Source organism: Cnephaeus nilssonii (genome assembly GCF_951640355.1).
Source record: "Cnephaeus nilssonii genome assembly, chromosome: X".
NCBI lineage: Eukaryota > Metazoa > Chordata > Mammalia > Chiroptera > Vespertilionidae > Cnephaeus > Cnephaeus nilssonii.
The window spans coordinates 123,562,361-123,587,209 of NC_137071.1; the positions used below are offsets into that span (position 1 = coordinate 123,562,361).

Here is a 24,849-nt window from a genome sequence, read left to right on the forward strand (position 1 = left end):
TTACACACCATACACAAAAATAAACTCAAAATGGATTAAATACTTAAATATAAGTCACAAACCATAAAAATCCTAGCAGAAAACATAGGCAGTATAATTTCAGACATTTCTCATAGCAATATTTTTGCTGATATATCTCCTGAGGCAAGGCAAACAAAAGAAAAAGTAAACAAATGGGGCTACATCAAACTGAAAAGCTTTTGCACAGCAAAAGAAACCATTAACAAAATAAAAAGGGTACCCACTGAATGGGAGGTCATATTTGCCAATGACATATCTGATAAGAAGTTAATTTCCAATGTATATAAAGAATTTATACTACTCAACACCAAGAAGACAAACAACCCAATTAAAAATGGGCAATGGACCAGTATAAATACTTCTCCAAAAAGGACATACAGATGGCCAATAGACATATGAAAAAATCCTCAATGTCACTAATCATCACAGAGATGAAGATTAAAAGCACAATGAGGTACCACCTCACACCTGTCAGAATGGTTTTCATCAATAAATCAACAAACAACAAGTGCTGGCGAGGATGTGGAGAAAAGGGAACCCTAGTGCACTGCTGGTGGGAATGCAGATTAGTGCAGCCACTGTGGAGAACACTATGGAGTTCCCTCAAACAATTAAAAATCAAACTTCCTTTTTGATGCAATGATTCCACTTCTGGGAATATATCTGAAGAAACCCAAAATACTAATTTGAAAGAATATATGCACCCCTATGTTCAATGTAGCATTATTTACAATAGCCAAGATCTGGAAACAATCCAAATACCCATCAGTAGATGAGTAGATTAAAGAAAAGCTGTGGTCCATGTACACAATGGAATACTTCTCCACTGTAAAAATGAAGAAAACCTTACCTTTTGCGACAGCATGGATGGATCCGGAGATTATTTTGCCAAGTGAAATAAGTCAGTCAGAGAAAGATAAATGCCATATGATCTCATTTATATGTGAAATCTAATGAACAAATAAACTGAGGAACAAAATAGAAACAGAGGCATGGACACATGGAACAGACTGACAGCTGTCAGAGGGGAAGGGGGTTGGGGAGCTGGTGAAAAAAAGGTGAAGGGATTAAACAAACAAAAAAAGCGTGGATCTGAAAGCAAACTGCCTGGGTTCATAGTTCGGCTATGTACTTACTAGCTGGCTAATTATCAGTTAGTTACCTCATCTTTCTTAGCCTGTTTCTTCATCTGTAACATGGGGATAATAATACCTATCTTGAAAGGTCCTTATGAGGATAAACTAAGTTAATCCATGTAAAGCACTTAACCAATGGTCTGGTGCATAATAAGCACTTGACATTGTTACTTCTTTGGACCAGGCACTGTGCTTAGTGTTTTCTGTACATGATGCTATTGAATTGTTACAATGCCCTAGATGTCACCTATGGAAGCTGACTGCTAGAGAGAGCCCTCCCTACTTGTGCTACGGTTGCTTTTGAGTTTGATTGCCCATCTTTTATGGCTGAAGAAAATGAGGGTCAGAGAGGTAATTTTGCTCAAGGTGCCTTAGCTATATATGAATGATCTGATTCCAAAGCCCAGGAAGTTCATTTTACTACATCAGAGGAAGAAGAGAAATAAAATAGAAAGGGGAGAACAATGCTGGGGGAGAGGGGGGAGAGAGGACTACATTGGGTTTTATCTCTAAGAAGGGCCTAAGATACCTTTGGGGCCAATGCAAGGCCAGGCCAGCAGAAGGCGGGGTGGGTGGAGCTGAGCCAAGGAGGAAGGGATAAATGCCAGGTCCTGACCCACAGCATCCACCCAGTCGTTCGTTCGTCCTCAGTGCAGGGCAACAGGTAAGAGTGACTTTCAGCCTGGTGCCCTCTTTCTGGTCTGTCTGCCCACCTAAAGGCTGCACATGCTAACTCTCTGGCCTGGCTAGATCTGACTTTGTTTCTTAGAATCTGTCTCTGTCCTTTCCTCTCCCCTTCCCCCCATGTATTTTCCTGCTTTTCCCTATTTTTAGCTTTTTTTTTTTTTTTTTTTTTTGGTCTTTGTCCCCTTGTTTCCTCTCCTTTGTTAGTTTTCAAGGTCACTCACTTCAGTTCATCTCTCTCCGACACACTAGCTTCCTCTTATTTTCCCTTCTTTGTCTGAATGCTATCTGTGTTCTTCCCTCCTCTCTCTCTCTCTCTCTCTCTCTCTCTCTCTCTCTCTCTCTCTCTCTCTCTCTCTCCTCTCCATCTCTTCCTACTATTCTGCTCAGTCTCTGTCTTTCTGTCTCTCTCTTTCTCTACTTCTCTCTCTTTCCCAGAAAGATGTCCCGATATTTCTTCCAGCAATTCTCCATTCCTCTCTCACTTTGACGCCTCTCTGCTTAGCTGACAGCATAGATCTATGAGTCAGAACCTAGGGGGACAGAAGTAGGAAGAGAAAACAGGACATGTAGAGATTATGGGAATAATGAATTGGGGAAAGATTTGAAGGAATTGAGAGATGGATAATTAGTAGAAATAAGGGGGAAAGGTGAAAGAGGAATGTTGTGTCACTGAAAGTCAATAGATTTGTTTTCTCACACTAATTCATTGTGAGACCCTCTGAAAATGGAGCTTAGCCTATGATTTCCACGGCTTCTTTTAATTTTGATTTTGTGGTCTTCTAAATTTTTCTGTTTTTAAGAATTCCTGATTTCTGCTTCCTGTTATCTAAAATTCTCTATGATTCTTTCATGATGGAGAGAGGGTGCTAGGAAGGGAAGTAAAACCTGATGCTTCCAACTCCTGTAATTAAGTGTCCACATCTACTCCAGACCTAACCCATTCTTACAAAGCAGGCCACAAAGGGGAAAGAGGGGGCAAGGAATACTACAATTAGTGGTTTCTGGCTCTCTGCTGGGGTAGAGTTGTGGTTGGCCCTTCTGATATCAGGGACTACAGATTGGCTGCTGACATGAGAGAGGATTTTAAGGTACAGGGAAAACCTACTAGTAATGATCTGTCATTTGGCCTGAAATTGCACTATTATGTCTTTGAATAAAAGCACTGTTTTAATAGGAGTCTTGGAAAGGATTGCCACAGAGTGGGTGCATAAGTTATTAAGTGGTAGAATGAATGAATAAATGAATGAATGTTCACCAGTGCCTGAAATTTTACTTCAGTTAGAAATATGTTCCTTTGGTAAAGGCATTGGTCACATTTCAAATTCAACTATTCCAGAAAGGAGCCTGTTAGTACAGCAGAGGGGATTGACCTCTGGAGTTGAGCTCTCAGTCAAGAATATATGTAGTAATATTTAAATCACAGATCCACAGTGGTTAAGTTAGTAGGATCTGGAACCAGATTCCCCAGGTTTAAATATTGGTTCTCCTACTTAACTAACTCTGTGACCCAGATAGTTTACTTAATCCTTTTGAGCCTCAGTTCCATCATCTTTGAAATAAAGTTGTCATTAGTGTCTACCTCGAAGAGTTACAAGGATTAAATAAGTTAATTCATGTGAAGTATTTCCAACAGTTAGTACTCTATGAATGTTTGCCTATTAGAATCTGATGGATTCTATGAAGTTATCCAGTCCACTGTCTGTGGAGAAACTGGGGCCCAGGGAGAGAAAGTACAGGACCCAAATTCACATAGTAAATTGTAACAGAATAAGGGCAAGAATTAGGGTTGAGACAAGAATCAGTTTTTGGGACCTGGTCTGATGCATTCATGATGTAACTCCCCTTTCCTTACATAGAAAATGTAAAAAGCAAAAATAATAGCTAACACTTTTTCAGTGTTTACTATGGAATAGACACTCTCCTATATACTTTATATAGATTATCTTACTGAATCTTCACAACATCCCTGTGAAGTAGATTGTCCTTGTTATTATCTACATTTTACAGATATAAGACACAGAGCAGAGATGTAACTTTTCTAAGGTCCCAGAGCTAGTGAGTGGTAGAGTCAGGATGCAAACCCACATAGTCTGGCTCCAGAGGCTGTGCTTTTAATACCCCAAATCACTAAAAGACTTCTTTGATTCAATTTTACTCACTCCAGTTGCATGACGGGTAGTGGGATGGATTGTAAACAGAATCCAAGGTAAATAGATTGCACAGTTATGGGTCATAAAGATGGACAGGTAGAATGAGGTGGGACAAATTCCAGGAAAGGAGTAAGAGAACAGAGAAATTAGAACTGAAACTTGAAAGAACTTGATAGTTCAATGAATTCCAAGAAGTAGTCTATATTTTTCTAGGTCCCTGAGAACCGCATAGCCAAAACCTCTTAGAGATGATGAGTATATTGCACTTCTTCCATTTGTATACAAGGGAATGGACGTAGGCTTTAATTCACCACCATCCCAAAGCAGGACTTGACTTTGCTTCCGATCTTTGGGGCTCTCCTTACTATTACATGTCCCTCTGTTGTTGTCATTACTCTCAGTGTTGATATTGGAGAAAGGCATTTCTAAGAGCCTGGAACCTAGCTATTTGTTTTGCATTCCTCTCCCTGGGTGTCCACCCCTCCTCACCACCAATAGCCAGAGTCAGCCCCAAGCCAGATGCTCAGACGTGATTCTAGAAAGGAGCTCCTCTTCTCTCCCACACCCTGGTCTCATCTGGGGAGCGGTCATACCTCAGTGGCGATAAACTCTTGGAGCTTTATCTGTGGTCTGCAGGCTCAGCCTCAAGTGCTTTAGCCTTTGCAGGCAGGCAGGGAAAGGAAAACTCATATCTCCAGATACAAAGTAGTCATTGGGCCCAATTCATTACCTTCCATATGAGGTAGGCATAAATACCTTACATTTGACAGCTGATGAAAGCTGAGACCAAGAGGGGAAGTGACTTTTCAAGAATGTCCAATAGGGAGTTGGAGAGCTAGAACTGCAATAAGAAAAGCTACCATTTATTGAAAACTATGTGCTAGGCACTGTCTTAAAAGCTTAACATGATGAGTTTCATTTAGTCCTTTAAACACCCCTTGACTTTTTCCAATTCCAAGGTCCACCCACACACCCTGCCCCACCTACTAATCTCTGCTCCTATGACAGACTGTGAGAGTTAGAGGGACAATGCTCTGGGGTGAAACAAGGGGAAGAGATTGCTTTGTGAGTCAGGGAGCACATGCTTGCTTTGTGAGACCTGGAAGGGAAGGTGTTGCTCAGTAAGAGGTGAAGGAGGTTGCCATATGAGAATAGGGCCATAAGCTCCTTCTGTTCACTTGTCCCTTACAACATAAGACCCTATATCTAATAGCATAGAGGTGCTATTAGATTCTACTTAGTAGTTTTCCTGGTGGTGCCAAGGCCTTAGTCTTCCCACATTCCTTCATATCTCTCCTATTGTCTTGTCCCATATCTTGTCTCTTGATCCTCTGATGCTGGATATCCAGTTTGCCCTTTTTCTTTTCATCTGTTCCTCCCTCTTGCTCTCCCTAGCTGTCTTTCTCTGTGTATCTCTCAGCCCTCCCTCATACTAACTTCCAACCCACCTTAACTACCTCTCTGTCTCTATTGTTTTATCTTGTCTCTACTCCCTTCTGTCACTCAGTCTCTGTCTCATCTCCCTCAACAGGTCTGAGCTCCTCTTCCCCGAACTCTTCTTTGTTGTTCTCTCCCATCCCCACAATCTCTGACAGCTTTTCTCCTTTATTTTTGTGCCTGACTGACTCTCTGCCCCTGCTAAATTCTCTCCATTCCTACTCTCAGTTTTCTGAGTCTTTATATATTCCTCTATGCTCCTTGATCTGTCCTCATTTCTCTTTCTCTCTCTCTCTCTTTATTGTTAACCCCCACCTGAGGATATTTTTCCATTGATTTTTAGAGAGAGTGGAAGGGAGAGGGAGAGACAGAGTAAAATGAGACACATTGATTGGTTGCCTTCTGCACATACCCCGACTAGTGCCGGGGAACCTGTAACCGAGGTACGTGCCCTTGACCAGAATTGAACCCTGGACCCTTCAGTCCGTGGACCTACGCTCTATCCACTGAGCCAAACTGGCTAGGGTTGTCCTTATTTCTCTTTTGTGTCCTGTCTCTGCCTTCTCATTCACTAAAATCTCTCTCTCTCTCTCTCTCTCTCTCTCTCTCTCTCTCTCTCTCTCTTCTCTTTCCCTATTCTTCTTTATTTCCCATCATCCTCTTGTCTTCTGTTTTCCTGGAGCAGTCCTCTTCTCCTTGTTCTTATCTCTACCCTCCCTTTTCCGTCTGGCTTTTATCTTTTTCTCTCTTACAATTTCTGTGCTTCTAACTCCACTACCATGACTGTACATTTGTTGTCTCTCACTTTCCTTCTTTTATCTTTCCTAATTTTTATATTCTCCTGACTCTTCCCCTGCTCTCCTCTTTTCTCCATTTGAGTCTCTGTTCACTCATTAGTTTACTCCCAAATTCAACAAATATTTATATGTACTTTTTTTTTAATGATCTTCTCTCTGTCCCCTTTCTCTCCTCTGTCTTAGCCTCCATCTCTTTTGTTCACCCATAGACTTGTTCCCCAGGCCCTTTGAGTCTTGCTTTCACCTCCTTCTCGATCTGTATTTTATCTTGTAAAATACAGAAGCAAGTCCAAGAACAGCAAAATACTATTCTTGGGGAACATGGTTTGTAGGGCCTAGGGCCTGCCATTTTGTCCTATTCCCTGAATATACTTAATCTGGTACCTGGGGCAGAAAATCTCTGGGATGAGGCTCAGAAGCTCTGATCAATGGTATCTTTGTGTATTATCAGGCTGAATCTCCACTGGGCTGAGGCCAATATTTTTAGAAAAATTCTTGGTCTTTAGTTGTGATTCAAAGAGTTAGTGGATTGTCAACTCCCATCCTGGCCACAGTCACACTTCAATGACCCCTCTGCATCACAGAGGGGGTCAGTGGCAAAGTCTGAATCAGAATTCAGGCTTTCTGACCTCCAGTTGAAACTCTTTCCGTCACCTCTTTGCTTAACAGCCAGTTTCCTATTTCTTCCTCTCTGATGCCCTATTGGTACTTTTAAACATTGGGGAAATTCTTACCCTGAAAGGACAATAAGGGCAAGCATTTGGGTAAGAAGCTAAAGACAAAGAATCAAATACAGGAAAGACCCTTGGCTTTTGGCGGGGCTTTCATGATGAAATCTCATCTCTTCCACATCTTCTGCAGGACTTCGGGCTCAAGATGGTGGCAGCGGTCATGTTGCTACAACGCTGTCCTGTGTTTGCCCGGGGTCCCTCGGGCCCCCTGGGCAAGCTGATTAAGACTCACCAGTTCCTTTTTGGTAATGGATGCTGTCCCATCCTGACCACCCAAGGACCAACCTGTTCTCAAATCCACCTTAAGGCAACCAAGGCTGGAGGAGGTAAGAAGAAGCTACTGGAAAATGGGGAGAATGTCTGGGTCCTAGACACAAGGTCCCAAGTCATACAATTCATCATTGCCTAATGATTGGTATGGTTTATGTGAAAAGAGTTAAGGCAGAATGAGCTGGCCTAAAATGAGCTGGGATATGACTTCTGCCAGCATCTCCAAAGAATCTCAGGCTCATGCCCCTCATACTCTACATACTCCAGTCACTTTGAATTACTTAAAATTGCCTAGATCAACTCTATTATCTGAAGCTTCTGTGCCTTCACTCCTCTCAAATGATCCTCTTCCACACCCTTTACCAGAGTATCTCATATTTCTCATGAGACACTTAACTTGGGCATCATCTTTTCTGTCAAACCTGCCTAGACTTCCAGCCTGTCCAATTCCAATTCTGTGTCATGTGTCCTCCCACTTTTAGGCTTTCTGTACTCTCCCAGCACTATTTATAATGCATCTTCAATGGGTGCCATTCCTGCCAGTTTAAGAGCTCTCATCACAGGAATCTAGCATAGGGACCAGACTCATCCATCTCTGTGTCTCTACCATAGTCTGAGATGGCACTTTGGGTTATAGTAGGTTTCAGTAATAATTGCTAAATTGAACTTATGGTTAAAAATGCACTGCCACTTACTCGCTTACCTTTGCATAGACTCTCCATCTTGGGCCAAGAGCCACTGTCCCTTCATGGTGTCAGAACTCCAGGATGGGAAGAGCAAGATTGTGCAGAAGGCGGCCCCAGAAGTCCAGGAGGATGTGAAGACTTTCAAGACAGGTTGGTGTCAAGTTCTATCTCATCAACCTCTACTCCTAATACTTGAACTCACTTCACTAGAGTCCTGAGCTAGGCTACTCCAAGGGCAGCTAGCTAATATACATCCCATTATGGGGAGTCTAGTCTTTCTAGGGGAACCATGGTAGGCAATAGCTTAGACTGTGCACTGAAATGCACCCTCCCCAATACACACAAATGCACAGGTTCCTGTAACTTTTAGCCATTAGTCTAAAATACCATTCTTGGGGAACATGGTCTGTAGGGCCTAGGGCTGCCGTTTTGTCCTATTCCCTGAATATACTTAATCTGGTACCTGTGGCCTCAAATTCCTTCTTCCTTTAGAGTTCTGCCTCTTCTCTTCCAAGTGGCTAAATGGATCCCAACAGGCTGGGCTCCCACATTTAAGCAATACCACACTGACAATCTGGATTTGCATGAAAGAATAAGTGTTGGAAACAGGTACATACTATCCAAGGTTATGGAGCCCCAGGTCAACCCAAATGGTTCAGATCACTCAAGATAATCACACTTGAGAGATGGTTGCATTGTTGACATCTTTCATAGGCCCTTTTGTTAGATCATTAAGGATAAACATTTCAAAATCAAATTTTAATGACATTCAGAAAATAAGAGTAAGATACACTGTGCTTCATCTACCTCCCACATGCAAGACCCAGGGTGGCTTGTCCCAGTTACCTCACCTAAGGGAAAGTTCTAGTGGAGAGAAATGTGATTCACATTATGGAAGGTTTCCTGACACAGGAGGCTCCACTTGGGGGGATAAATAGGTGATCACTTTGCAGAACATTTTTTTCTTTCTGTAGAGGGCTTACCTACGTCATAAACTTGAATTAACATATTTTGCTTTGAGTTAAAAATGACTACACATGCTTTCTTTTCCTCCCTTCCCCTGCATCTTCATGGCCTATGTATTCCACACTCCCTTTCAGACCTATCCAGCTCATGGCTTCAACCAGCCTGAGGAATCTATTCTCTAGTCCCCAGGAACCAGAGTAAATTTCAGAGAAAGTCACATACCTGCTACAGAACAACATGGGTAGTGAATTTGCTGAGGTGGAAATAAAGGAGGTAGAAATATGGAAGGAGTGATAAAAGGGCTTCTAACACAGTAGTGGAAATGGCAAGCACTTTGAAATCAAAGGGAGTGTGAGTTTAAATTTTAATGCTGGCACTTGCTGGATCTGGATCAGTGGGATTTTAATACCTGCTTCAGTGGACATGTTTCTAGCTTGTTATGAGGCCTCATTAAATGTTGTTTATTCCTATCATTTATTCTCCATGCTTCCCTCAGAAACACTCATCCTTCATAGAGCCTTTTCCCTGTTTTGTATTTGTTTATATTTATTTTCATAATGGAATGTGTTTTACTATCCTAATATAAAAGGAATGTGATTCACTGTAAAATATTTTCCAACAGATACAGTAAAGTATAAAGAGAAAAATTTAAAACCAGAGCTCTACAATCCACCATTATTTTTTGCTGTTTTCTTCCAGATATTCTTCTATGACTAAACACACACACACACACACACACACACACACACACACACACGCCTCCTACATTCTCCTCCACCTATGTTTTTATTAGGAATGTGATCTTATTCTACCCAGAGTTTGTTATTTTGCTTTGTTCACTTAACCATATGTCATGGGCATCATTCCATGTCTCTAAACATGGAGCTGCATAATAATTATTAAGGGCCGAGGCAGCCAGTATCCCAAGAGGCAGCCAGTATGCCAGAAGCAGCCAGTATCACGAGGGACAGTCAATATCGCGAGAAGCAACCAGTGTCGTGAGAGGCAGCCAGTATATGAGAGGCAGCCAGTATGCAAGAGGCAGTCAGTATCGTGAGAAGCAGCATCAGGGGTAGGACAGTCTCAGACAAGCATCTATTTCTGTGATAGGTAATAATAATGAGGGGGAAGCACATACAAAAAAACGGTCGAAGTATGTTCTGTAGCATGAATGCAGTATCATTCAGTTAATCAAGCACCTATATTTCAGGTTATTGTTGTGCGAATTCTTTCAATTTATACTGTATGTTGATGTTCCATTCATATAAATGTACCCAGATATAATTTGTAGTATTATCTTAGACTTAGTATGAATATACTTGAGATAATTTATCTACTCTATTGGGTTGCTTCCAATTTTTCCTATTACAAACAGTAGTACAACAAACATCATTGAATTTATCTCTTCATACACATAGGTAAGTGTTTTCTAAAATGTACAAACCCTTACACCCCAAGAGGTAGAAATTCTTGTGGTGTAAGGGTGTGTACATTTTCAGTATTAATAAATATTGCCTATTAGCCCTTCAAAGTGATGCACCAGTCATTACAGAAAGTATCCACATTCTCACACCCTCTCCAGCACTTGATATTATCAAACTTGTCTTTATCAATTTGATAGTGGGAATATGTTTGTGCAGTTTGTTTTTCCCTGATGAAGCATTTTTTTCTACATTTATTGAATTCTCTGTCTATATTCTTTGCCTACTTTTCTACTAGACTGAACATTGTTCATAGTAATGTTTCAATGTATAAAAAGGAATTCTGGATATCAATAATTTTTGTCAAATGTGCTACAAAGTTTTTGTAGGTATGTCGGTCTGTGCATTTAATAAACTTTTTTATATATACTTTCATTGATTTCAGAGAGGAAGGGAGAAGGAGAGAGAGATAGAAACATCAAGGATGAGAGAGAATCATTGATTGGCTGCCTCCTGCACGCCCCCTACTGTGGATATGCCCTGACCTGGAATCAAACCTTGACCTCTTGGTTCATAGGTGGATGCTCAAGCACTGAGCCGTGCGCACATTTTAAAAACTTTTGATACATATTTCCAAATATCCTTGCAGCAAATATGTTATCAGTGTACACAGCCCTACATCATGAGTTACCATTGGCAACAATCATGATTTCTGTCTCATGTATAGAGTTCTAGAGTTTAACAAGCCCTTTGGCATATGTTATTTCAATTTATTCTGAAAATAGGATTGCCCCATTGTGTATTGGTAGTGGTCATTTACTGGTAGGCCACTTACTTGCTATATGACCTTGATCAAGTTACCTAACCTCTCTATGCCTTGGTTTCCTCATTTGTAAAATGAACATACTATTAGAACTTCCCACATGGGGTTGTTGTGAGAAATAAATGAAATAATAGTTATAAAGTTCATAAGGCAGAGCATTACAAATAATAGACAGTCATTAAATATTGGCTATAATAATATAATCAAATAGTTATTATTATTATTACCACTACTACTATTACTTTACTCATAATAATATGTGCCAGGTATTAGTTTAGGTGTATTACATTCTGTGTGTAATCAGATGATCCCAATTCTTTAAGAAGGTATTATTAGCCTCATTCTACACATGAAGAAATTGAAACTAAGAGAGAGAATTCATGACTTTCTCAAGGTCACATAAGTAGAAAGTGGCAAAGTAATTACTTGAAACTAGATCTGTCAATACTCTTTCCACTAATACTGGAAGTAGTGATTCCAGTGAGGCTTCTACACTAACCACGGGGGTAGAAAGCCTGAGTGAATGTATGAATAAATTACTGAGTGAATGAGTAAGCAAAAGAATGGTTGAATTAAGTAGTGGAGAGTTAATGTGGCCCAGTAAGTTAATGACTGATCAAACAAATGAATAATTGGAAAGAAAACTAGAGAAGGCAAAATGAACTGTATAAATAAAATGCAGACTTGCCAGGAAGTGATTTTAAATGAATTCTTTTCATCCCCATCTCTACTCCTGCAGGAAACCATGTCTTTGGTTATGACCAGTTTTTCAGGGACAAGATCATGGAGAAGAAACGGGACCATACCTATCGTGTGTTCAAGACTGTGAACCGCTGGGCTGATGCATACCCCTTTGCCCAACACTTCTCTGAAGCATCTGTGCCCTCAAAGGATGTGTCTGTCTGGTGCAGTAATGACTACCTGGGCATGAGCCGACACCCTCGGGTCTTGCAAGCTACACAGTGAGTAGTAGGGTCTGGGCCATGAGCTATGGGGACAATTCAGAGAAGAGCCAAAGCCACACATGGAAGGAAAAGGCAGAGCTGGAAGTCGAAACCTGGGTTCCACCCACCACCTCTGTTGTACAAGGACCTCCAGCATATTTAATCCTCAGATAGGAACTAAATCAGTCAACAAACCATGTTTTGTAAACTCTTGAGTGTACAGTGCTATTGAGGAGAGGATAGAAGAACAAGCAAGCCCACTCTCCATGAGTTCTCATTCTGGCTGCAGGATGAGTATTGACAGAGATGGTGTATGACCTCCTCTAGAAAGTCTTCCAAGCTGCTCAAGCTCAACCTAGATTTTCCCTCCATCCCTGAGTGCCTTCAGCCTGAGAAGGAGGTTCCAAGTCTTTCCACCATCCCCATCCTTCCCTCTACTTAGTCACTTAGGTCACAGCTCACACAGGATCACTGTCATCATTGACCCCCATCAATGGGTGGAACACATGAGAAACCTATCCAGTTCCTCAGTGTCTGTCAAGGGTTTCTTCTCCTTGTCTCCCCTGTTTTTTCCTGACTAGGGAGACCCTGCAGCGTCATGGAGTTGGAGCTGGTGGCACCCGCAACATCTCCGGTACCAGTAAGTTTCATGTGGAGCTAGAGCAGGAGCTGGCTGAGCTGCATCAGAAGGACTCAGCCCTGCTCTTCTCTTCCTGCTTTGTGGCCAATGACTCTACTCTCTTCACCTTGGCCAAGATCCTGCCAGGTAAGCCTAAGGCCTAAGCTTTATACAGCATACAGTCTAACTGTTTTCATTACTCTTTCCCTCTATTCTGAGTTCACTTGCTCTCATTGCCCTTCCTTCTTACCCACCTCGCATATCCTCAATGCTGGATGACTACAGTCCTCTCCTTTCTTCTCTTCCATACATAGGCTGAAGATCACTACTAAGGAACACTGCCCAACTTCACAGAAGAGTAACACAATAAATTTGTCACCCCCAACTCAACTAGGCTCTTAATACTCATAAACAATACTTTTATGTCCCCACATCCAATTTTTAAAACTTTCTTCCCTCATCTAAAACCTGTGACTACCTCCTCCTTCACTCTTAACCAGTTACCTCACATTTTACATCACACGCACACACGCAAATCACCAGACAGGGACTCCTTTAACTTACAGCCACCAAACCTACAAATTTTTCTAATTGTTCATTGATTCTTCTTTCATTCTTCCCTTTTACAATTTGAAAGTGCATCTCTTCTTCTGCCTAATACCAATCCCTTCCCTTGTACACTGGATCCCATCTGGATCCTACCTTCCCACTCTCTAGTCAACAACATCCCACCTTCCCTCTCTCCCACTCTTTAGTGAAAAATATCCTCAACTCATCTAGCTGTCATCCTTCCATCATAGCCCCAACCCTGGATGAATATAACTCTCCACCTTCTCTCTCAATCCTGGGCTTATATAATTGCTCAGGCGGGAGCCACTACAAATTTATGGTTCCCAACTTCTGTCAGCTTGTCTATGCTCTCTGGCAATCCTGTTTCCATGGTCAGTTCTCCAAGTCTCCAGGGTAGCTTTGCCAATTCCCATTTCCTCAGCCCTCCTAGACCTACACCTCACTCTCACCCACATGAGTGAGCATCCTCACATGTCCTTTCCTCATTCCTTCTCTCCTATCACAGTAGAAAAGGTGCCCTTTTTCTTGTTGACAAATCTTGCCACTGGTACTCTGTGTCCCATTCCCCTCTACTTCCTCAGGAACTTTGATCTATGTTTCCTCTCCCCCGTATCTTCAGCCTCTCCCTTTCTTTAATCACGTTGAAGCTGATTCTTTGGCACACTGTAAACATCACCACTGCCTCTCTGAAACTTATTCTGAGGTCACACATAACCCCAACTAAATCCAATATCCTTAGAAATTTTTTCAGTGAACCCCCTCCTCAACCATTACAATTCAACTTCTTCCCATTTCCACTGCAACCATCTTAGCCTAGACTAATATAATTTTTAAATATATTTTATTGATTTTAGAGAGGAAGGGAGAGGAAGAGAGAGATAGAAACATCAATGATGAGAGAGCATCGTTGATTGGCTGCCTCATGTACGTTGGACCGAGCCCACAACCCAGGCATGTGCCCTTGACTGGAATCAAACCTGGGACCCTTGGGTCCGCAGGCTGCTGCTCTATCCACTGAGCCAAACCGGTTAGGGCCAATATAATTTATTGATTTCACATTTGCCCTCCTGCAATCTATTCTTCACATCAGGCAGAATGATATTTTTTAAATGCATACATATTTTTGTTACTCCCCTGCCCAAAACCCTTTAATATGTCCTCATTGCCCTTAGGACCAATTCCAAATTCTTTTTTAAAAATATATTTTTATTGATTTCAGAGAGGAAGGGAGAAGGAGAGATAGAAACATCACTGATGAGAGAGAATCATCGATTGGCTGCCTCTTGCACACCCCACACTGGGTATCAAGCCCACAACTTGGGCATGTGCCCTGACCGGGAATCAAACAGTGACCTCCTGGTTCATAGGTTGATGTTCAACCACTGAGTACACCGGCCGGGTCCAATTCCAAATTCTTTATCATGGCTTCTAAAGCTCCAAACAATCTGGTCTCTACCTACCTCTTATGCCTCATCTTTTGATACCCCCTTTTTTTCATTCTTTCATTTGGCAATATATTCACTCATATATATATTCACTCACATATATTAGTTATGTTTATTCATCCATTTATTCAAAAAGTGCTTATTTATCAACTACTGTGTACCTAGCCTTATACTGGGTATCAGAAAGAGAAAGATAAAAAGATGTGGCTCCTTATCAATTGTCGGGGAAATCTGATGAAAACTTGCCCTTGTGCACAAAGATGCACGTTCAAAAATGTTCACTGCAAAGTTGCTTCGAAGAGTGAAAATTTGGAAACTCTAAAAAGTCCACTGGTGTGGGAGTGGTGAAGTGGGTTATGGTACACCCATTACTCATGATAGATGCAATTGTAAAAACAAGGTAGACTTGTATTTACTGATATGGAGATCACCAAGATATACAGACCTATTGCCAAATAAAAAGAAAGAAGTCACTGAACAATGGAAATCGTCCATTTAGATCGCCACAGACGTAAGTGAAGATGCACAATTTTGTAAACTGAGGCAAAGGTAACTTTCTGAAAGAACCATGTGGGAACGTAACGGTGTTTCCCTCTTGTACACAGGGAGTGAGGGTCCTCTCCGCTTTCCACTCTATTTCCATGTTGATAGAATTGTTTATAACTAGGGTGAATTTCCTTGTTCTCTATGTAATTAAAAGAAAATAATAAATGCTGCTTTTAAAAAAAAGATGTGGTTCCTGCTCATAATAATGATAACAGCTAACATTTACAGAGTGCTTATTACATGCCAAGCAAAATTATTAGCATTTTATGTATATTAATGTACTGAATCTTCACAATTCTATGGGGTAAGTGTTATTATTCTAACTTCCAGTCTACTTGTCCTTCATGGTAGGTTCACCAGAAAGTCATGCAGGGTCTTCAACGGGAGGAAAGGGTTGGCCCTCTGTCCCTGCCAGGTTGTCCCTGAGGATCAAGTAGGAATACTGGGACAGAAACTTAAGAATTATGCATCTGGTTCCTCAGGGTGCGAGATTTACTCAGATGCAGGCAATCATGCTTCAATGATCCAAGGTATCCGCAACAGTGGAGCAGCCAAGTTTGTCTTCAGGCACAATGACCCTGACCACCTGGAGAAACTTCTAAAGAAGTCCAACCCTGAGACACCCAAAATTGTGGCCTTTGAGACTGTTCACTCCATGGATGGTATGTATATGTGTAAATGTATGTTTACTAACATTGGTCTCACAGAAACCATGATAATAATGATAACAGCTAACATTTACAGAGTGCTCATTACATGCCAAGCAAAATTATTAGCATTTTATGTATATTAATGTACTGAATCTTCACAATTCTATGGGGTGTTATTATTCTTTCTATTCATTTACATGAGGAAAGTGAGACACAAACTAGTGAAGTAACTTGCTTAAGATCACACAACCAGTAAATGCCAAAAGATTGAGGCAGCTATTATAGTGATCTTACGGATTAAGAAATTAAAGTTCATAGGCAGCTTCCAACTTCTCTTGATTCTAATATGATTCTAATTCCTTCATACAAGGGCTCCCTCCGTGATAAATTATGTATAAATCAATGCTATCAGTGTCTGGTTTCTGCAATGGAAAATTTTTACAAATTATTGCCTGAAGATTGTCTTCAAGGTTCAGTATGAAGCGTTGGAGTCAAAACAGGCTTTGAAATCAGACAGATCTGGGTTCAAATTCCAGGAACTTACTGGCTCTATGACCTTGGATAACTCTAACTCTCTGAGCCTAAGTTTCCCCCAAGGTAAAATATCTAGTTGTAAGAATTAGAGATAATGAAAGTCATCCCATTTATTATGATCTAAGTAGAAAAAAATGACCTTTTCCCTCCTGCCTCTTCCTCCCCAAACTGAAACAATCCTCAAATCATTTTATTGCTGCCCCCTTTGAGCAGAAATCATGTATTTTAGACATCGCCTTCTGGATTTATTGAAGGGAAGAGGTCCTCACTTCATTTCAATTTGTCACTTTTCCAACTAAAACAAAGAAGAGTTCCTGATATAGCGAACGTACATGCCATGTAATGGTAATGCACAGGCTGTGAAACCAGACTATCCATTTTGAAAACTCAGCATGACAAGTTACTTAACTTGAGCAAGTTTCTTAATTGCTGTGTCTCAGTTGCCTTATTTGAAAAATAGAGGTGATAATAATAGAGTAGCTGTGAGAATTAAATGAGTTGACATATGTACAGAACTTATTGTGCCCACGCCCACATTTCTACAACTAGCAATAAAGTAAAACCATCCTATGATTATATTCCTACTACTGAGACTAATCTAGTTCATGATTTCTCTGGTGGAAACCATGTTAGGACCATCCTACTTCCTTACTTTTGCAAGTGAATGGTTCCTTTTTTTAAATCCTCACCCCGGGACATTTTTTCCATTGACTTTTAGAGAGAGTTGGAGGGAGAGAGGAGAAGGAGAGAGAGAGAGAGAAACTGACATGAGACAGAGACATCGATTGGTTGCCCTCCAGCAGGAGCCCTGACCAGGGGCGGGGATGAATCTGCAACCGAGGTACATGCCCTTGACCAGGAATTGAACCTGGGACCTTTTGGTCCGTGGGCCGACGCTCTGACCACTGAGCAAAACCAACCAGGGCTGGTTACTTATTTTTTTATGGAAACTCTGCCTAAACTGTCTATCGTAGGGCAGAATTTCTCTCATTGACATGATGCTTGAGCTATCACACTGCCCCATTTATCTTGGGCTACATCTCCTGTGGTTGTTCCCACCAGTTGCTCACATTCTTTAATCCTGGCCTGGAGTCCCTGTTTCCCCATGAACAAGTTTCTTCTGTATTTCGATTCTCCGCACCTGAGTAGTTTCCAGGGATGGTGAAGGTGTGGATTCTTGTATATGCAGAGTCTGCATATGGGATTCATAGCCACTGGAAAACCTTATAAAAACTATAAGCATATAAGATGTCTAGAATAACATAGATTAAAAAAAGGTAATCTGTATGGAAATGAAGATGAACCTACAGATCACTTCTAATTCACCTTCAATTCAATAGATTGAGATTAAGCCTGTGGTGGTGGTGGGGGGTGCCCTCATATAACATTGACAGAGATGAGAAATATGCTGTCATGGAGACACGGGGAATACAAAGAGACAGAGGCACCAAAAACAACAACAACCACACACACACACACACACACACACACACACACACACACACACACAGAAAGGGACACAAAGGTACAGAGAAAGAAAGTCCAAAGCAGAGAGAGAGGTAGACAGAAAGAGACACAATGCAAAAGTGAAGGAGGGATGGACAGAAGCAGAGACACAGAGAGGAAAGAATGGGAGGGGAGAGAGAAAAATATGGCAGAGCCATAAAAATAGAGATATAGAAACAAAGATGGAAATGCCACAAAAAGAGAGATAGTGACAGAAAGCCAGGCAGATAAAAATAGGGAGGACCAGTGAAGGATAAATATATTGCCAGGGCTGCCAACAGCACCTGGCTGAGGGGATGAGTGGTATCTGAAATCAGAATGGCATTAACCTGGAGCAAAAGGTGACATTTTTTCAATTTATTTAAACAAAGGTATCACACAGGCTAGTGCCAATCCTAAATGGAAATACACAGATAGGGGAGGGGGGAGGAAGAAAGCATAGAGAGGCTGGAAAATGACATAAATAAGAGAACATATATTGGCAATATGAAGTAAAAATAGGAAAGGGAGGCAAGCCTTGATCATAGCCTGGAGAAACACACACACACACACACACACACACACACACACACACACACACAGAAGGAGGGGAAGGAGATGCTCAGCCAGCATGGCTCAGTGTTTGAGCATTGACCTATGAACCAGGAGGTAACAGTGCGATTCCCATGCCTGGGTTTCGGGCTCGATCCCTAGCTGGGGTGTGCAAGAGGCAGCTGATCAATGATTCTCTCTCAGCATTGAATCATTGATATTTATCTCTCGCTCTCCCTTCCTCTCTGAAATAAATTTAAAAATGTATTTTTAAAAGAGGGGGAGGGGAGGGAGAAGCGGGGGGGGGGGGGCGGAAGGAGAGGCAGAAGGAGAAAGAACACGCAGGAGCTTGGGTAGGAGTGAGGTAAAGGCAGTCATTACATACAGAGAGGTCTGAAATAGTCCTCAAGTAGTTGTGGGTCCCAATTCCACACTGGAGATGGAGTTGGGGAAGGGTTATGATCTACCTCTGTTCCTTGGCTTTGCTCAGGTGCCATCTGTCCCCTCGAGGAGTTGTGTGATGTGGCCCACCAGTATGGAGCTCTGACCTTTGTGGATGAGGTTCATGCTGTAGGACTGTATGGTTCCCGGGGCGCTGGGATTGGGGAGCGTGATGGAATCATGCACAAGATTGACATCATTTCTGGAACTCTTGGTGAGTGAGTGCCTTGGACTTCCCTGACATACAATCCAGAAAGGAGGCCCCTGTAAGATCCTTTTCTCCCTCCCCAAAGTTGCAGAAGCTATTTGGGTAGAATTCACAGCCCTAGACCCGTGGTCGGCAAACCACGGCTCGCGAGCCACATGCGGCTCTTCGGCCCCTTGAGTGTGGCTCTTCCACAAAATACCACGGCCTGGGCGAGTCTATTTTGAAGAAGTGGCATTAGAAGAAGTTTAAGTTTAAAAAATTTGGCTCTCAAAAGAAATTTCAATCGTTGTACTGTTGCTATTTGGCTCTGTTGACTAATGAGTTTGCCGACCACTGCCCTAGACTGTGGAACTCCTGGATTCCCTCCTTCCACTCCCTCCTCACTACAGAGTTGCTAAAAAAAAATCTGGGGTTGTGTGGTTTTTTTTTTAGAAGACCCCTGAACTGGGCCAAATAGCCAGGTTCCCCTCAGTAAGTGAAGAGTTGTAGTCCTAATCTCCTTTCCCATCCCAGCTCCAAGCTTCATCGGAGCTCCACCTTTGGGCCTAAACAGCTCAAGATCCCCACCCACCTCCTGCCTATCTAGTCATTGCATATGGCAGGCCTTGAAAGTCCTATCTCAAAGCAGCAGAATTATTAGCTCTTGCTGATAATAATTCTCCTGTCACGGGCAGGAAAAATGAGCAGAGGTCTGGGAAGGGAGGCAGGAGCTCCAGCTTCTGCTGCACCTCCTTGTGTTACCTGGGGTTTGATCCTACTCTTTTGAGGAATGAAAATGGGGTCTGTGCATATCTTCCTCCTCCCTGTCTCCAGGCAAGGCCTTTGGCTGTGTGGGCGGCTACATCGCTGGCACCCATGACTTGGTGGACATGGTGCGCTCCTATGCTGCCGGCTTCATCTTCACCACTTCACTGCCTCCCATGGTGCTCTCTGGGGCTCTGGAATCTGTGCGGCTCCTCAAGGGAGAGGAGGGCCAAGCACTGAGGCGGGCCCACCAGCGCAATGTCAAGCACATGCGCCAGCTACTCATGGACAGGGGCCTTCCTGTTATCCCCTGTCCCAGCCACATCATTCCCATCCGGGTGAGAGCCCCACGCTTCCCATCACCCTCTCCTCCTCTCTCTTCTGGGAGCCTTCCCACACCCAGCAAACTGACACCTGCTCCTGTCATCAACTCTTTGCTTTCCTGTTAACCATTTTTGAAAAGTTATCAGTCGTTCTGGATTAACCAGTCTTTTTTTTTTTTTCTTTACTTTCTTTTCTTTTTTTTCATTAGCCATCCTTATTAGACTGTTCTGACCCTCACAATATTGAGTCTATGACCTATGTATAATTCAGTGTTTTTCGGACTGTGCATAAATACCGTTCGTTAGTGGACCATACATAACATCACCTTAATAGGTTATGATGAGAATCTTTCTTAAACATCCAGCCTCTTAAAGAGACCGCCTCTTAAGGAGCCTATAAACTATGCATGATGAAAATGCTTGTATTTTATTAAGGAATGGCCATTGTCTTAACTCACCACATCTATGGTATCATGACTATAAATATAGTTGCTTACAAAAAAAATAGCAGCAAAGAACATGTACATCACACATAGTAAAAGTTTCATTTTATGGGAAATTTGTTTCAGTTTTGCATATGACTATATGCACATGCATGTACATATGTGTATGTGTATAGCATGATCATGAAATATATTTCTTATTGAGAATTGAAGTCAGAAAATATAACATCAAAAGCCATGGGACTAGCTGCTATTTTTGTGTTTTTGTTTTATTTATTTATTTTTCTAGCTGCTATTTTGGATCCTCAACTATGTTTGAGTGTTTACTGCCTTTAAAAATTAACTGCGACTTCTTTATTATTATTTTTTATCATTGACAGAATTATAGATGTCTCCCCCTTCTTCTCCCCTCCACCCAGCCCCTATCCCACCCCAGGCCTTTACCACACTATTATCTGTGTCCATAGACTATACTTATATGTATATATGTTCTTCTTTCTTAAATAACATCAATTTGTGTGTCGGTAAGTAGGGGAGCAGGGAGGATACTTTTATGTGACTGTTGAAAGAAATAGTCATTGCTCCTTGGACCAACCCAACATTCCCTTGAAATATTGCTTTTGTAAATAACTGTTGTTGTTTTTTAATGAACCCAGTGGCAGCATCCCAGATGGGGGATGCTTAAGGGATTTTCCTTCTTATCCAGAACCACCCAAATTAACATACTAGCTAAGTAAAACCTGTGTACTTGGTCTGCATACAGTTTCAAGACAAGGTTCCTAGCACCACCTCCACCCCACTCCTTAAAATTTGATTGGTGCCTCTGAGTAACTCCTTGCTAGAGATATTCTGGAGCTGCCACTGATTAAGGCCCTTATGAAAAAAAATATGTTTATAAATTCAGTGTTGTTCCTTCATCTGGTTCCCTCCACCTGCGATAGCGGGGCAAGGGTGACAGATATTGACAGGCTTTTCTCCTGAGCCCAGGTGGGTGATGCAGCGCTGAATAGCAAGATCTGCGATCTCCTGCTCTCCAAGCATAGCATCTATGTGCAGGCCATCAACTACCCAACTGTCCCCCGGGGTGAGGAGCTGCTGCGCCTGGCACCCTCCCCCCATCACAGCCCTCAGATGATGGAAGACTTTGTGGGTAAGTCCTCGACATGGTTGCCTATAGCACTTTCCCTCCTTTCAGCCCCAGGATATGAAGAAGATGAGTGAATGGATGCCATTCATTTTTTTAAAAATGTATTTCTGAAACATCTATTATGTTCCAGACTCTCCACTAGGGCCATAAATGGATTAAAAACACACAAAAAACAGTCCCTAGACTTGTAGGGCTCCAGTTTGGTTGAGGAGGCCATCCATAGCAGATACAATCACTTCAAGGGGTGAAAGTTCAACACAGTACATGTGGAAGGTGTGGGAGCAGAAAGGAGGGGCCTGACCCAACATATGAGATTCAAGACAGGCTTCCTAGTGGAGATGACACCTGAACTGAGTCTTTCAAGGTGAATGGTATTGAACCAAGAGAATAAAGAGGGTGTGGAGGGGTATTCCTAGCAAAGGGAAGAACATAAAAGGCAAGGAAGAGAGGGTAAGAAGCAGCCTTGGATATATCAAGAATAAGCAGGTGCCCAGTTGGTGTGCCTCAGTGGTTGAGTGTCGACCTATGAACCAGGCAGGTCACAGTTCAATTCCCAGTCAGGGCACATGCCTAGGTTGCGGGCTTGATCTTCAGTGGGGGGCATGCAGGAGGCAGCCAATCAATGATTCTCTCTCATCATGGATGTTTCTATCTCTCCCTCTCCCTTCCTCTCCAAAATCAATAAAAAATATTTTTAAAAAATAAGCAGGTGTTAGAGGAATGCAGGATAGTAGGAATGGTGTGGGGGAGGGGAGTGTCAAAAAGACAATACAGAACAAGGACTGGATTGAGAGATTTATAGTGCTAACTGAATAGCTTGGTTTTTATCCTGAAAGATGGCAGTTTAGTCAATTCACCTAAAGTTTATTGTATTCCTATAGGGTGCAGTTTTTAGCATGGGGCCTGACATTGGAGATATTGAAAGGCAACTGAAGATACAAGTCTAGAATTCAGGAGGGTGGTCTGGGATGGGGATGAAAATTTGAGAATCATCAGCATAAAGATGGTGTTTAAATCCATGAGACTGTATGAGATCACCAAAGGAATGGTCATTTAAAAAGCCATGGATAGCCCTAGCCAGTTTGGCTCAGTGGATAGAGCATTGGCCTGTGGACTGAAGAGTCGTGGATGAGATTCTGGTCAAGGGCATGTACCTCAGTTGCAGGCTCAATCCCCAGCCCTGGTTGGGTGGCAACCAGTCAATGACTCTCTCTCACATCGATGTTTCTCTCTCTCTGTCTGTCTCCTCCCCACTCTTCCACTCTCTAAAAACCAATGGAAAAGGATTAATTAAAAAAAAAAGCCATGGACAGAGCCCTGGCACACACCTGAGGCATTTCTGAAAGTGAGGTCAGGTTCTCTCCTCTGGGTTCCCACCCCCTCCAGGAACTCCCCACCCCAGGTTCCCGTGTCACAACAGTGACACTGTGTGGTTACTGTCAGTGTCATTTTTCTCTCCAGGCTAGGTGTTTCAAAGTAGATGATTTCACTTCTTGGGCCATAGCATGTCCTGTACCAGGCCAGTGCAGCTATAAACTGTGTCAAATTAGGAGCTTGGCAATCTTTTATACATCCCAGCACCCATTCACAAATGGCAACATTCATCACACACACTGGAGCAAACCAGAATCCACTTGTAGTTCCAAGACATCTTGAAGGGTTGAAGGGAATCTACATCTTGGCACAGCTGTACTGTGACACAAGGATTAAGAAAACCTAGTCTAACCAATTCTTTCCCTCCTCTCTTCTCCTCAACTTCAGAGAAGCTGCTGGTGGCCTGGACTGAGGTGGGTCTGCCCCTCCAGGACGTGTCTGTGGCTTCCTGCAATTTCTGTCGCCGTCCTGTGCACTTCGAGCTCATGAGTGAGTGGGAACGCTCCTACTTTGGAAACATGGGGCCCCAGTATGTCACCACCTACGCATGAGAAGCCAACTGACTTGGATCCCCAGCCACCTGCACTTCACTTGGGGCTGGGCCTCTTCCTTTGCTTTGTTGTGTGCCTTCAGCTGACTTCAGTTTGAAAACAAATAAAGAGCAAATTGCAGCATTTGTTGCCCTCTGTTGGACAGAGAACAAACGACTGCACTAACCCCGACTCCCTAAGGACAAGCAGCAGGGCCATCAGTAAACCACAGATCACTTGTAGATCCGACCACCCCATTTTACTGATAGGGAAACTGAAATCCAGAAAGAAGGAGACTATACAGTAAGTTGGACAAAAAGCGGAGACACTTGGCAGGTTTATTTGAAACTAGAGGCCTAGTTCACAAATTCGTGCATGGGTGGGGTCCTGCCGGCCACCCCAATTGGGGCCAATGGGGCCAGGCTGGGCCGGGGGAAGGGGCCACGGGTGGTTGGCCAGCTGGCGCCACCCCCTGGTCAAACTCCAGGTTGAGGGGACAATTTGCATATTAGCCTTTTATTATATAGGATGGCTCTCACCCAATAGTTTCAACAAAAATCCTGGGATTGACTCTTCACTGGTAGGCCTGGACACCTGAGCCTCAGATAGCCCCTGAAGCCAGGAGGTAGAGTCAGCTCAAACCAATCTGCCTAGAGGAGAAGAACAGTTCCCCAAAACTTTGGAGTTATTTTCCAGTAGAAGGAATGGATGTCCTCCTCAATCCATTATCCTTGCCTTCCCACACCTTACAGAACAGGACTTACCAGCCCCATTTTACCAGGTGAGAAAGAGGCTTGACTATAGAAAGCAACTTATTTAAGGCAATGCTCCCAACCTTCCCAGATCACAGGACACAGAAAACATTGGCATGGCATACTTGGGTCAACTAGTGATACTTGCCTAGGAGGAAATCTTTCCTGACACTTGTGCAATTTTTGACCCTGGCTGGCAACTCTAGAGCTGAGACCCATTACTTTCCACCCCATAACCCATTTATGGCAGCTGTCAGACACACCAGTTGGGAAGTATTGGTTTATGGCTGAGATTTCTGTCACACCACACCCACCTCCTCTGTCGAGCCAACCTCAGCAGTGCAGGAACCCCTACAACTCAGCAGAGCCCTTTATGGTGAGCACCACTCCTCCTTCCTCTCCTTCCTCCCGAGTTAT

At 42.6% G+C, this 24,849-nt stretch overlaps 1 protein-coding gene across 1 annotated transcript; it reads left to right on the forward strand.

Annotated features, from left to right (window-relative positions):
• Nucleotides 1-1,763: 1,763 nt before the first annotated feature.
• On the forward strand, nucleotides 1,764-23,821 carry ALAS2 (5'-aminolevulinate synthase 2). Its single transcript, XM_079764886.1, has 10 exons — nucleotides 1,764-1,821; nucleotides 7,090-7,285; nucleotides 7,943-8,065; nucleotides 11,865-12,087; nucleotides 12,651-12,835; nucleotides 15,732-15,911; nucleotides 18,961-19,125; nucleotides 19,933-20,201; nucleotides 21,617-21,779; nucleotides 23,538-23,821. The coding sequence occupies exons 2-10, from the start codon at nucleotides 7,105-7,107 to the stop codon at nucleotides 23,699-23,701; spliced, it is 1,653 nt and encodes a 550-aa protein (XP_079621012.1). The 5' UTR covers nucleotides 1,764-1,821; nucleotides 7,090-7,104; the 3' UTR covers nucleotides 23,702-23,821.
• The last annotated feature ends 1,028 nt before the right edge of the window (nucleotides 23,822-24,849 follow it).